Genomic DNA, 15530 nt, shown 5'->3' with positions numbered 1-15530 from the left:
ATAACGGTAGTTCAAACGCACCATATTGTATTTTCGAATTAAAGTTCAGTCGAGGTCTCATATAACGGTAGTTCAAACGCACCATATTGTATTTTCGAATTAAAGTTCAGTCGAGGTCTCGTATAACGGTAGTTCAAACGCACCATATTGTATTTTCGAATTAAAGTCCAGTCGAGGTCTCATATAACGGTAGTTCAAACGCACCATATTGTATTTTCGAATTAAAGTTCAGTCGAGGTCTCATATAACGGTAGTTCAAATGTACCAGATTGTATTTTCGAATTAAAGCCCAGTCGAGGCTCATATAACGGTAGTTCAAACGCACCATATTGTATTTTCGAATTAAAGTTCAGTCGAGGTCTCATATAACGGTAGTTCAAATGCACCATATTGTATTTTCGAATTAAAGTTCAGTCGAGGTCTCGTATAACGGTAGTTCAAATGTACCATATTGTATTTTCGAATTGAAGTATGGTCGACGACTCATATAAAATTGAAATTTTGTGGGAATTATCAGAGAAGCCCCGGTATTTATTAATGTCCATAAAATTTGTCACAATTAGAAAGTTACCTCCGGCTCGATTACATTCAAGTTGTATTTGTTTTCACCGTTAAATAACAATTTTATTTTGTTATAAATAAATTGCAGGTAAATCAAACTTAGTTATATTAACAATTTCATATTTATATAAAATGGTCAAGGTCACGTTCAATAAAGCATGCAAATTGTCGTATAACAGAACCGGTTTCAGGACGTACAAAACTACGAAATTTAAAATATTGTATATTATTTTTTACGTCAAAATTATATTTCAAAAATAATATTAACAGAAGGCATTTTTTTTTATAATTTCACTACAAACTTGGGGGGTGAAAGGGTGCGTTTTAGATTAAAAGTGTCATATTATATGAAGTAGGTCTAAAATTTTATTTTCCTCGCTCGCAATTTTATACGCATAAACTACTGAAGATCTTACGTACTCAAACGGTTTGGTTCAAAACAATAACCCTTCCAAATATGCCTGTACGTCTACAACTTTATAGTTAAGGAACAGAAAAAAGTTTTTTAACGAAATATATTGTCTAGTTAACTACGATCCCAAACTCGAGACCGTGTACGAGAGTCGGAAAGTTGCTAAACAAAGATAAATGCCATTATAGGATAGTAACTAAGTTATACCGATAGAGAAGTCTGTTTACATGCACCAGTAATTAGTTTCCTCGGACGTATAACTTTTGCGAAACAGTGGCGTTTAGAAAGACGATATTTAATTTGTGATGCTTTTCCTATTTGATATTTAATTTATTTAAATTTAAATATCCCCTTTTTGTTTATTTATCAGTACCCCGATGTGTGTTCACTATGACATCAGCTTGTTGACTGACTGTAATGTTCTACAATGACCTGGAGTCATCCCCAATGATCTGGAATACTCCACGATGATTTTTAATGTTCTAAAATTAACTGAATGTTCCAAAATGATCTGGAATATGATTTGGAATGTTCAGAAATGAACTGCAATGTTCTACAATGACCTGGAGTCATCCCCAATGATCTGGAATACTCCACGATGATTTTTAATGTTCTAAAATTAACTGAATGTTCCAAAATGATCTGGAATATGATTTGGAATGTTCAGAAATGAACTGCAATGTTCTACAATGACCTGGAGTCATCCCCAATGATCTGGAATACTCCACGATGATTTTTAATGTTCTAAAATTAACTGAATGTTCCAAAATGACCTGGAATATGATTTGGAATGTTCAGAAATGAACTGTAATGTTCTACAATGACCTGGAGTCATCCCCAATGATCTGGAATACTCCACGATGATTTTTAATGTTCTAAAATTAACTGAATGTTCCAAAATGATCTGGAATATGATTTGGAATGTTCAGAAATGAACTGCAATGTTCTACAATGACCTGGAGTCATCCCCAATGATCTGGAATACTCCACGATGATTTTTATTGTTCTAAAATTAACTGAATGTTCCAAAATGATCTGGAATATGATTTGGAATGTTCAGAAATGAACTGCAATGTTCTACAATGACCTGGAGTCATCCCCAATGATCTGGAATACTCCACGATGATTTTTAATGTTCTAAAATTAACTGAATGTTCCAAAATGATCTGGAATATGATTTGGAATGTTCAGAAATGAACTGCAATGTTCTACAATGATCTGGAATCATCCCCAATGATCTGGAATACTCCACAATGATTTGTAATGTTCCAAAATGATCTGGAATATGATTTGAAATGTTCAGAAATGAACTGGAATGTTCTACAATGATCTGGAATCATCCCCAATGATCTGGAATACTCCACGATGATTTGTAATGTTCTAAAATTAACTGAATGTTCCAAAATGATCTGGAATATGATTTGGAATGTTCTACAATGATCTGGAATCATCCCCAATGATCTGGAATACTCCACAATGATTTGTAATGTTCTAAAATTAACTGAATGTTCCAAAATGATCTGGAATATGATTTGGAATGTTCAGAAATGAACTGCAATGTTCTACAATGACCTGGAGTCATCCCCAATGATCTGGAATGCTCCACGATGATTTTTAATGTTCTAAAATTAACTGAATGTTCCAAAATGATCTGGAATATGATTTGGAATGTTCAGAAATGAACTGCAATGTTCTACAATGATCTGGAGTCATCCCCAATGATCTGGAATACTCCACAATGATTTGTAATGTTCCAAAATGATCTGGAATATGATTTGAAATGTTCAGAAATGAACTGGAATGTTCTACAATGATCTGGAATCATCCCCAATGATCTGGAATACTCCACGATGATTTGTAATGTTCTAAAATTAACTGAATGTTCCAAAATGATCTGGAATATGATTTGGAATGTTCTACAATGATCTGGAATCATCCCCAATGATCTGGAATACTCCACAATGATTTGTAATGTTCTAAAATTAACTGAATGTTCCAAAATGATCTGGAATATGATTTGGAATGTTCAGAAATGAACTGGAATGTTCTACAATGATCTGGAATCATCCCCAATGATCTGGAATACTCCACAATGATTTGTAATGTTCTAAAATTAACTGAATGTTCCAAAATGATCTGGAATATGATTTGGAATGTTCAGAAATGAACTGGAATGTTCTACAATGATCTGGAATCATCCCCAATGATCTGGAATACTCCACAATGATTTGTAATGTTCCAAAATGATCTGGAATATGATTTGGAATGTTCAGAAATGAACTGGAATGTTCTACAATGACCTGGAGTTATCCCCAATGATTTGAAATCTTCCACAATAATATGGAAGCCTTCCAAGTGATCTGGAATTTATCACAATTATCTGGAATCATCCCCAGTGATTTGGAATCTTCCATAATACAAATTTCTTTGCGTTGGAAAGTAATCACTTCGACAACCTTACCAACTACCGTTACGGCTCCATACAAGTTTCGACGAGATGTAGGTATTTAAGCAGCGAAGCTATTATACGAGGGTGGTATTAATTAAGAAACTAAAAAGTGAAAAATGAATATAGTTTAAGATAATTGATATTTTGTTATTGTTCCAGGCTCTTCGCGTGCGACAATGAAGCGCACCTTGAACCGCGAAAGGTAACCTGAGGGTCGTCGTCGCGGAAGAAGTGGTCGAAAAAGAAGAAGAACCGAATCGAAATAATAAGGGGACCGTCGATCGGTAAAAAGCGATTGCGCGCGCTTTTTTTTTTGTGCGTGCGTGTGTGTTTGTGTGTGCGAGTTGGTGGTAGTGCGCGCGCGATAGTGCCTATTTTAATTGCATGTGTGGCTAGTTGCATCCAATGGACAAAAGAAAAATGATGCCCAAAAGGCCTAGGTTTGAGCCACGCGGTCCCATCTCCAACGGACCCATGCAGACCCGACCTCTTGTAGCCTTATTGGACGGTCGCGATTGTTCTATAGAAATGCCAATATTGAAAGACGTCGCCACGGTGGCGTTTTGCGATGCGCAGAGCACCAGCGAAATACACGAAAAAGTGCTTAACGAAGCGGTGGGCGCCCTCATGTGGCATACCATCATTTTGACAAAGGAGGACTTGGAAAAATTCAAAACTTTACGTATTATAGTGCGCATAGGTAGCGGTGTAGATAATATTGACGTAAAGGCCGCAGGTGAACTTGGTATAGCTGTGTGCAATGTGCCCGGATATGGTGTAGAGGAAGTCGCCGATACTACCATGTGTCTCATATTGAACCTGTACAGGCGAACCTATTGGTTGGCGAACATGGTTAGAGAAGGAAAAAAATTCACAGGACCCGAACAGGTAAAGATTCACTTTATTTAATTTTGTTTTTATTTTTTTTTCAGTTCATATCGTCCGATCACGGGAACTGGCAAATGGCCCGAACCATCGAGGCAATCGCTGCCTGGTCGTCCATCTTATCTACTTTTTTTTTTCATATAAAACCCCTTACCCTGTATATGAAAACAAGTTTATAAATTTCCCTTTCCGTTCAGTCGCTGTTCGAATCACAAAATTAACCTAACATCCATCAAAATCACCAGATTTAGCACCCAGTGAAATTATTACCAGCTTATGACATTCGGTATCACTTTTTTCCAATGAAAAAAGTAGAAGACACGCTCAAAGCATCCTCTGACGTTTATTTATCAAAAAAATTGTATTTTACAGTATCAACATGTACGAGGGTTGTATAAAAATAATTATTATCAGCTTATATGATATTCAGAATCACTTTTTTCGAAAAAAAAAGTAGAAGGCATGCTCGAAACTAATTTATTTTTCTCTTGAATCATCCTCGGACATTTATATATCAAAGAAATTAGATTTTACACTATCAATATGTACGAGGGTTGTATAAAAATAATTAATGACATTCAGAAACACTTTTTTCAAAAAAATAAAAAGGATGACATGCTCGAAGCTAATTTATTTTTCTCTTGAATCATCCTCGGACATTTATATATCAAAGAAATTAGATTTTACACTATCAACATGTACGAGGGTTGTATAAAAATAATTAATACCAGCTTATGACATTTAGAAACACTTTTTTCAAAAAAATAAAAAGGAAGAAATGTTCGAAACTAATTTATTTTTCTCTTGAATCATCCTCGGACATTTATATATCAAAGAAATTAGATTTTACACTATCAATATGTACGAGGGTTGTATAAAAATAATTAATGACATTCAGAAACACTTTTTTCAAAAAAATAAAAAGGAAGACATGCTCGAAGCTAATTTACTTTTCTCTTGAATCATCCTCGGACATTTATATATCAAAGAAATTAGATTTTACACTATCAATATGTACGAGGGTTGTATAAAAATAATTAATGACATTCAGAAACACTTTTTTCAAAAAAATAAAAAGGAAGAAATGTTCGAAACTAATTTATTTTTCTCTTGAATCATCCTCGGACATTTATATATCAAAGAAATTAGATTTTACACTATCAATATGTACGAGGGTTGTATAAAAATAATTAATGACATTCAGAAACACTTTTTTCAAAAAAATAAAAAGGAAGACATGCTCGAAGCTAATTTATTTTTCTCTTGAATCATCCTCGGACATTTATATATCAAAGAAATTAGATTTTACACTATCAATATGTACGAGGGTTGTATAAAAATAATTAATGACATTCAGAAACACTTTTTTCAAAAAAATAAAAAGGAAGAAATGTTCGAAACTAATTTATTTTTCTCTTGAATCATCCTCGGACATTTATATATCAAAGAAATTAGATTTTACACTATCAATATGTACGAGGGTTGTATAAAAATAATTAATGACATTCAGAAACACTTTTTTCAAAAAAATAAAAAGGAAGAAATGTTCGAAACTAATTTATTTTTCTCTTGAATCATCCTCGGACATTTATATATCAAAGAAATTAGATTTTACACTATCAATATGTACGAGGGTTGTATAAAAATAATTAATGACATTCAGAAACACTTTTTTCAAAAAAATAAAAAGGAAGACATGCTCGAAGCTAATTTATTTTTCTCTTGAATCATCCTCGGACATTTATATATCAAAGAAATTAGATTTTACACTATCAATATGTACGAGGGTTGTATAAAAATAATTAATGACATTCAGAAACACTTTTTTCAAAAAAATAAAAAGGAAGAAATGTTCGAAACTAATTTATTTTTCTCTTGAATCATCCTCGGACATTTATATATCAAAGAAATTAGATTTTACACTATCAATATGTACGAGGGTTGTATAAAAATAATTAATGACATTCAGAAACACTTTTTTCAAAAAAATAAAAAGGAAGACATGCTCGAAGCTAATTTATTTTTCTCTTGAATCATCCTCGGACATTTATATATCAAAGAAATTAGATTTTACACTATCAATATGTACGAGGGTTGTATAAAAATAATTAATGACATTCAGAAACACTTTTTTCAAAAAAATAAAAAGGAAGAAATGTTCGAAACTAATTTATTTTTCTCTTGAATCATCCTCGGACATTTATATATCAAAGAAATTAGATTTTACACTATCAATATGTACGAGGGTTGTATAAAAATAATTAATGACATTCAGAAACACTTTTTTCAAAAAAATAAAAAGGAAGACATGCTCGAAGCTAATTTATTTTTCTCTTGAATCATCCTCGGACATTTATATATCAAAGAAATTAGATTTTACACTATCAATATGTACGAGGGTTGTATAAAAATAATTAATGACATTCAGAAACACTTTTTTCAAAAAAATAAAAAGGAAGACATGCTCGAAGCTAATTTATTTTTCTCTTGAATCATCCTCGGACATTTATATATCAAAGAAATTAGATTTTACACTATCAATATGTACGAGGGTTGTATAAAAATAATTAATGACATTCAGAAACACTTTTTTCAAAAAAATAAAAAGGAAGACATGCTCGAAGCTAATTTATTTTTCTCTTGAATCATCCTCGGACATTTATATATCAAAGAAATTAGATTTTACACTATCAATATGTACGAGGGTTGTATAAAAATAATTAATACCAGCTTATGACATTTAGAAACACTTTTATAAAAAAAATAAAAAGGAAGAAATGCTCAAAGCTTTATTATTTTCCTCGTGAATCATCGTCGTGCATTTATTTTTGAAAAAAAATTGTATTTTACAGTATCGACAAGTACAGGGGTTGTATAAAAATAATGAATACAATTTTTTTAAAACAATTTCCATTTAAAAGTTTTGATTACTGTTCTGACCCGACAACATTACTCTCATATTTAATTTGATCCGATATATTTTTTTGGCGAAATAAAGATTTTCCATGAACTTGACCGAGTTATAACTATTTCACTATTACTCACCACCAGACAATAAATCTGGATCAGTTTTAAGCTCTTCCTTGAAAGTATGACATGTTTAATTGACTTATGACCTTCGACAGAAAATCTTGATCGGTTTAAGTTTTTTTTTGAAAGTAAGACTGACTTATAACCTTTCACAGAAATCTGGATTTGATGTTTGACTGACTTATGACTTTTCATTTGAAAATCTGGATCAACTTGCTCCTCATTTAAAGTACAATTAACTTGTGACCTTTCACAGAAATCTGGATTAGTTTTTAGTTCTTCCTTGAAAGTATGGATGACTTATGACCTTTCGCAGAAATATTTGATGAGTTTTGAGCTCTCTATTTAAAGTATGACTGACTTATGACCTTTCACAGAGATCTGGATTAGTTTTTAGTTCTTCCTTGAAAGTATGGATGACTTATGACCTTTCGCAGAAATATTTGATGAGTTTTGAGCTCTCTATTTAAAGTATGACTGACTTATGACCTTTCACAGAGATCTGGATTAGTTTTTAGTTCTTCATTGAAAGTATGGATGACTTATGACCTTTCGCAGAAATATTTGATGAGTTTTGAGCTCTCTATTTAAAGTATGACTGACTTATGACCTTTCACAGAGATCTGGATTAGTTTTTAGTTCTTCCTTGAAAGTATGGATGACTTATGACCTTTCGCAGAAATATTTGATGAGTTTTGAGCTCTCTATTTAAAGTATGACTGACTTATGACCTTTCACAGAGATCTGGATTAGTTTTTAGTTCTTCATTGAAAGTATGGATGACTTATGACCTTTCGCAGAAATATTTGATGAGTTTTGAGCTCTCTATTTAAAGTATGAGTGACTTATGACCTTTCACAGAAATCTGGATTAGTTTTTAGTTCTTCCTTGAAAGTATGGATGACTTATGACCTTTCGCAGAAATATTTGATGAGTTTTGAGCTCTCTATTTAAAGTATGACTGACTTATGACCTTTCACAGAGATCTGGATTAGTTTTTAGTTCTTCCTTGAAAGTATGGATGACTTATGACCTTTCGCAGAAATATTTGATGAGTTTTGAGCTCTCTATTTAAAGTATGACTGACTTATGACCTTTCACAGAAATCTTTGATGAGTTTTTAGTTCTTCCTTGAAAGTACGGATGACTTATGACCTTTCGCAGAAATATTTGATGAGTTTTGAGCTCTCTATTTAAAGTATGAGTGACTTATGACCTTTCACAGAAATCTGGATTAGTTTTTAGTTCTTCCTTGAAAGTATGGATGACTTATGACCTTTCGCAGAAATATTTGATGAGTTTTGAGCTCTCTATTTAAAGTATGACTGACTTATGACCTTTCACAGAGATCTGGATTAGTTTTTAGTTCTTCCTTGAAAGTATGGATGACTTATGACCTTTCGCAGAAATATTTGATGAGTTTTGAGCTCTCTATTTAAAGTATGACTGACTTATGACCTTTCACAGAAATCTTTGATGAGTTTTTAGTTCTTCCTTGAAAGTACGGATGACTTATGACCTTTCGCAGAAATATTTGATGAGTTTTGAGCTCTCTATTTAAAGTATGACTGACTTATGACCTTTCACAGAAATCTTTGATGAGTTTTTAGTTCTTCCTTGAAAGTACGGATGACTTATGACCTTTCGCAGAAATATTTGATGAGTTTTGAGCTCTCTATTTAAAGTATGACTGACTTATGACCTTTCACAGAGATCTGGATTAGTTTTTAGTTCTTCCTTGAAAGTACGGATGACTTATGACCTTTCGCAGAAATATTTGATGAGTTTTGAGCTCTCTATTTAAAGTATGACTGACTTATGACCTTTCACAGAAATCTTTGATGAGTTTTTAGTTCTTCCTTGAAAGTACGGATGACTTATGACCTTTCGCAGAAATATTTGATGAGTTTTGAGCTCTCTATTTAAAGTATGACTGACTTATGACCTTTCACAGAAATCTTTGATGAGTTTTTAGTTCTTCCTTGAAAGTACGGATGACTTATGACCTTTCGCAGAAATATTTGATGAGTTTTGAGCTCTCTATTTAAAGTATGACTGACTTATGACCTTTCACAGAGATCTGGATTAGTTTTTAGTTCTTCCTTGAAAGTACGGATGACTTATGACCTTTCGCAGAAATATTTGATGAGTTTTGAGCTCTCTATTTAAAGTATGACTGACTTATGACCTTTCACAGAAATCTTTGATGAGTTTTTAGTTCTTCCTTGAAAGTACGGATGACTTATGACCTTTCGCAGAAATATTTGATGAGTTTTGAGCTCTCTATTCAAAGTATGACTGACTTATGATCTTTCACAGAATATCTAGTTCAGTTTTAAGCTATTTTTTGGTTAGGTACAACTGATTTATGACCTTTTACAGAAAATATGGATAAAAATTTAAGTTCTTCTTTTGAAGTACGACATGTTTCAACTAATTTATGACCTTTTTCGGAAAATCTGGATCAGTTTTAAGCTCTTATTTTAAATTACGATAGGCTCGACTTATGACCTTTAATGACCTTTCACAAAAAGTCGATGTATCGCCATTTGTAAATCATAAGCTTTTTTTTTTTTAGTAGTAAAAAAAGTTTCAGTAGAATTAATTTCGATTTATGTTGAAGGTTCGAGAAGCTGCCACCGGATGTGCTCGGATACGAGGCGATACGCTCGGTATCGTAGGATTAGGAAGAATCGGATCGGCAGTGGCATTAAGGGCGAAAGTATTCGGTTTCAACGTTATATTTTACGATCCCTATTTGCCGGACGGTATCGAGAAAAGTCTCGGTTTGACGCGAGTTTATACTCTACAAGATCTTCTTTTCCAATCCGATTGTGTGTCGCTCCATTGTACGCTCAACGAACACAACCATCACCTCATCAATGAATTCACCATCAAACAGATGAGGCCAGGAGCGTTTTTAGTAAACACGGGTGAGATTTTTAAATTTTCCCGCCATAAAATTCTGTTATTATAATTGTTTGTTTGTTTGTTTCAGCTCGAGGTGGTCTAGTCGACGACGACGCCCTAGCGCAAGCCCTTAAACAAGGTAGAATCAGAGCCGCCGCTCTGGACGTACACGAAAACGAGCCGTACAACGTATATACGGGGCCTTTGAAAGAATGTCCGAATTTATTGTGTACGCCGCACGCGGCGTTCTACAGCGACGCATCGGCTACCGAATTGAGAGAAATGGCAGCATCCGAAATACGAAGGGCGATCATGGGAAGGATACCAGAATGCCTCAGGAATTGCGTTAACAAGGAATATTTCATGGGACCCGGAGCATATCCTGAAGGTACAGGTAAATCAATTTCGACTAACAATATTTCTCTATCTATCGAAATATACGTGTATCACATCTGAAGGTTATTTTTTCGAAAAATTTATCATTGATCTGACACACAGATTGAGCTGTTTTTGTTATTTTCAAAACAATTCCCATATCGCTGGTTAAATTGGACGAGTTTACACTTCCTCGTCCAACCTATAGTCCATATCTGGTCCCCAGTGCTCGCCGGTAACAAATTTAGATCGAATGAAGGAGCAATCGGTGAAATTGAAGCTTATTTTGAAGCAAAAGACAAATCCTTCAACAAACAAAGGCATCGAGAAGTTAAAGAAGGGTTGGAACGATTGGATTGCTCTTGGAGGAGATTAAATTGATGAATAAAATCGATTCTCGGTTGTAAAAAAATCTAATTTAAGTCACACGGCATTCTTTTCAATTTTATTGATAGTTTATGTCCTTTTTTGTCTCTTTCATAATATTTTTTCACGAGATGTGAATTGGTGAGTGAATAGATTCCCCTCCTTCGAATCTGGTTTAATATTTTTTGCTTATTTACCTCCATTCTTCTTACCTCTTTCCCTTATATCTTCCTTATTTCATTTCTTCCATTATTTTATTTCATCTTTTCACTTCTTCCAGTTTTCGGTTTCTACTCTCCATATTTACCTTTATTTCATTCAATCTTTACTTCCGTCCTCATTCTTTTGCTTCATATTTTGTTCCTTCCAGTCTTTGTTTTTTCTTTCCCTCTTCTTTGTCCCTATAACTTCCAGAATTTTATTTCTTATTCCATTTCGTACATTATTTTATTTCATTTTTCATTTCTTCCAATTTTCGGTTTCATCTTTCCACATTTTCCTTTATTTCAACTAGTCTTTGTTTCTGCTTTCCATGTTTGCCTTCGTTTTACACAGTCTCCATTTTCAAATTTTATTTTTTTTTTTTTTTTCATTTATATTTTAAATATAATTTTTTCGGAAAAGAATCTTCACAATAGATACACACAATTGAATTTTCAGTTACAGGATAATCAATTTTCAAAAATAAGTCGAAATTTGTTAAATCCAAATCCACATTTTGCATTTTTTGGAATCGGGATATTGAAAATTCGATGAAAAACGCGTTTCCTGTAATTGAAATTGCAATTTTTACATCACAGGTTTTGCTTCGCAAAAAAATTTTGGCAACTGGACCTTTTTTAAATCCCCCTTTATTTTTACAATTATTTTTCTATTAAAGCCTGTAATGTAAGATAATACTAACAATACTAGGTGGTGGATATTTCAAATTATTTCCATTTCCACATTATTATCGTTGTTCGAAGAAGTGTTTAAACAAAACCATTCGAGCTCGACGTAGATCTAGAATAAAATGAATGAAATAAAGCATCGGAGTCATCGAAAACACCTTCTATTAGTCAAATACGTTCTAAAAGCCTCAGAAATTCCAAATACACCCATTTTTATTCACCTGTCACCGTCCACTGTGACATGAAATTGTTGATCGACTTACGGCTGCTTTATATATTAAAATCGCTTTCTGGAACTTTCGGATTCTCGAAATTTCCAGATTCCACAATAAAGAACAATTGAAAAAGAGGAAACGAAAAGAGCACATGGCATAGTTTAGTTTCTATGATCACATATAAGTACAGGGCCGGCTTTACAATTCAATAGGACTTTTTGGTTATTTTAATTGGTTGTTTTCAATTTTGTTTAGTTTCTCCGGCTGGTGTCAACGGTGGTTACTACCAAGGCGCGACTCTACCAGTTCAACAAGCGCATTCGACAACGCCCCACGAAGCACCTCATACCGTAGCACCGAGTGCAGCAGCGCCGCCCGCGCCGCAACAACCGGCGCCGCCAGTGGGACCAGTTCCTGTACCGCCCCATGCGATTGTGAGTAAAAATGATTACGATTAACGTTTCTTATGTTGTTTTTGTTTTTTCGAATTCCGAACAGGATTAAATATCGTAATTTTGGATTTAGACGTCAAAAATAAAACTGAAATGAATTTTTTTTCTTTTGTATAGAATTGATGGTAATTTAATCGAAACCTGTTTACAGAACGCAGATATTTCCTCATATCTCCAAGTAAATCTGGAAACGGATTATATAAAAACATTGTACATACAAGATCCGTCAGAATTACCTCGTGAATGAGAAAAAACGAGCGAAAAATATATTTTTTTTTTGACAAATTTATTGTAAAAATAAATCTATATATATATGTGTGATATTGTATTTTAAAAAAAAATATTTGGAAGTATTAAAATTATGGTTTCTAATGGAATTTTTTTCTCTAATCATTTTCCATTTTCTTGTACTTGCTTTCGGTACAAATCGCTCGAAATTTGGATTTTTCTTTCGGAAACTCATGGTTATTTCATTAGTACAGAAAACTGGATAGTTTTCCATAAAATCACATCCAGAAAATCGACGAATACCATATTTCGTCTCAATTTAATCCAATATACTTATTCAATAGACGATAATAAGGAAATCAGATCCAAATCTATAACCAAAATGTCAGGATGATTTTAGACTCAATGAGCCATTAAATATACCAGATTTACTCTCAATTGACTAATATAAAAGACTGAGTTTGATCAAAAAAATAAAAATAAGAGACCTCCCAAAGCGAAACAAGAAACGTTTTTCCATTTCTTTATCAATAGAAAGAAAACTGTATTTATTCCAACGGAACCAGCCGTTAAATAGTCCAGATTCATATCTGATAAAAAAAATGATACTAGACAAAAACCAATTGAAGCAATATCACCAATTTATGTAGAGATTAATGGATTTCGGACGGTTACAGAGTTGATCCGCCACTAAGTAGTCCTGATTTAGCTTCTATCGAAGCTTATAAAAGGTTTCATTCAATTCAAAAGGGTTCTAAAATTGGTCCAGTGATCCTTGTTAATCATACGAAATTTAATTCAAATATCAAAACAAGTACCACCAATTTATAAACGGATAATGATTATTTGAACAGTTACAAATCAATTGGAAGTTAATTCGCCACTAAATAGTCCTGATTTTACTTCTATTCATTCATTCGGAGCTTATAAAGGGTTTCAATACTCTGTAGAAGCTTGTTCCGGTCAAGCCATTGCTTTCGGATCCTTCTGTGCACCAGGTGACTCTTATTATTCAGTACCGATGGCTTGGAGTCACCTGATCCCCTGTTTATTCGGGAACTAACCATGATGCAGTTTGAGAAAAGCTGTAAAATGTCAATTGCAATGTGTCATCCATATCGAAACTACACAAAAAACAGTTGGATCAATTAATACATGCAGAAGTTACAAAAAATTTCAATCAACATTAAAAAGGACTCTAATTTATAGAAAATTGATGTCGATGTATATTTATAAGGAAAACATCCTCCATCTATTAGCGTTTGGAAGATATCGTCCACTATATACCCCGGATTTAGCTCCCAGTACCTTTAATTAGTAATAACGATATAAAATGAGTCGAATTGAAGGAAGAAATATTTAAATCGTTGAAATGCCCTTTAAATAACTCTTTTATAAAGGGTTTATTTGCAGATTTAAATCTATTCCAAAATGGATTAACAACTGGAATATTTATATAAGTAAAAAATACAAAAAAAAATTTAGTAGACAATTTAAGGTGTTAAATACTTGAAATAAATAAAAAAAACTATTTTAAAACTAGTATTGAATTAAAAGAGAGAGAAAAAAAACAGTTTTTGCTCATTTAATTCGATAAGGCAAAAAAATTCATAATGAATTTTATCGCCACGTTGCCAGCTCATCCTACCGACATTATAATCCAAGAATTTTATTCCCCGATTTAGTTTTGAATAGAAATAAGCGAAAGGACAAAAAACTTTGAAATGAATAAAGGGTTGGGGGTTTATAAATACGAGGTTTATCTTAAAAGTATCGAATTTTACCTTTATTGAGTGACATCCTTTAAAGTAGGTCCCTTTTAATTAAATAAAAAGTTCTAAATGGTGTTTCTACTTCCGGATACAATCTTTAAAGGCATTATGTGATCTGTTAGACTGTTTATTTGTCATCGAACCCCTGTGTGGTTTAAGTGATATTTTTGATCTGGTAAATAGCCAAAAGGTGTAGAAGTTATAAATACGAGGTTTATCTTGAAAGTATTGTCTTATTTACCTCCATTCAGTGACTTCCTTCGAAGTAGTCCCCATTCTATTAAAAAACAAGTTCCCGGTGGTGTTTCTTCTTCCGGAAACAATATTCAAAGTCATTTTCTGATCCTTTGGATTCTTTATCATCGAATCCGTGTCTTTTGAGTGACATCCTTTAAACTATGTCCCTTTTAATTAAATAAAAAGTTCTAAATGGTGTTTCTACTTCCGGATACAATCTTTAAAGGCATTATGTGATCTGTTAGACTGTTTATTTGTCATCGAACCCCTGTGTGGTTTAAGTGATATTTTTGATCTGGTAAATAGCCAAAAGGTGTAGAAGTTATAAATACGAGGTTTATCTTGAAAGTATTGTCTTATTTACCTCCATTCAGTGACTTCTTTCGAAGTAGTCCCCATTCTATTAAAAACCAAGTTCCCGGTGGTGTTTCTTCTTCCGGAAACAATATTCAAAGTCATTTTCTGATCCTTTGGATTCTTTATCATCGAATCCGTGTCTTTTGAGTGACATCCTTTAAACTATGTCCCTTTTAATTAAATAAAAAGTTCTAAATGGTGTTTCTACTTCCGGATACAATCTTTAAAGGCATTATGTGATCTGTTAGACTGTTTATTTGTCATCGAACCCCTGTGTGGTTTAAGTGATATTTTTGATCTGGTAAATAGCCAAAAGGTGTAGAAGTTATAAATACGAGGTTTATCTTGAAAGTATTGTCTTATTTACCTCCATTCAGTGACTTCTTTCGAA

The 15530-nt window shown here is 33.0% G+C and overlaps 1 protein-coding gene across 8 annotated transcripts in view; it reads left to right on the top strand.

Moving 5' to 3' along the window:
• The window catches only part of LOC130895601 (C-terminal-binding protein), a 32646-nt gene that overhangs the window by 10862 nt on the left and 6254 nt on the right, over nt 1-15530 (top strand). For 2 of the 8 annotated variants that reach the window (XM_057802993.1, XM_057802990.1), the window contains exons 2-5: nt 3582-4310; nt 9961-10270; nt 10336-10635; nt 12349-12527. In XM_057802993.1, coding sequence (XP_057658976.1) covers nt 3828-4310; nt 9961-10270; nt 10336-10635; nt 12349-12527 — 1272 coding nt within the window. In that variant the 5' untranslated portion in view covers nt 3582-3827. Of the gene's footprint in view, nt 1-3581; nt 4311-9960; nt 10271-10335; nt 10642-12348; nt 12528-12662; nt 12923-15530 lie in introns of those variants that run through there. The other 6 variants (XM_057802992.1, XM_057802989.1, XM_057802995.1 and 3 more) reach the window with 5 other exon arrangements.

Source organism: Diorhabda carinulata, chromosome 6 (genome assembly GCF_026250575.1).
Source record: "Diorhabda carinulata isolate Delta chromosome 6, icDioCari1.1, whole genome shotgun sequence".
NCBI lineage: Eukaryota > Metazoa > Arthropoda > Insecta > Coleoptera > Chrysomelidae > Diorhabda > Diorhabda carinulata.
Note: the sequence above shows the minus strand (reverse complement) of the source record. Positions and strands in the feature narration are given on the sequence as shown.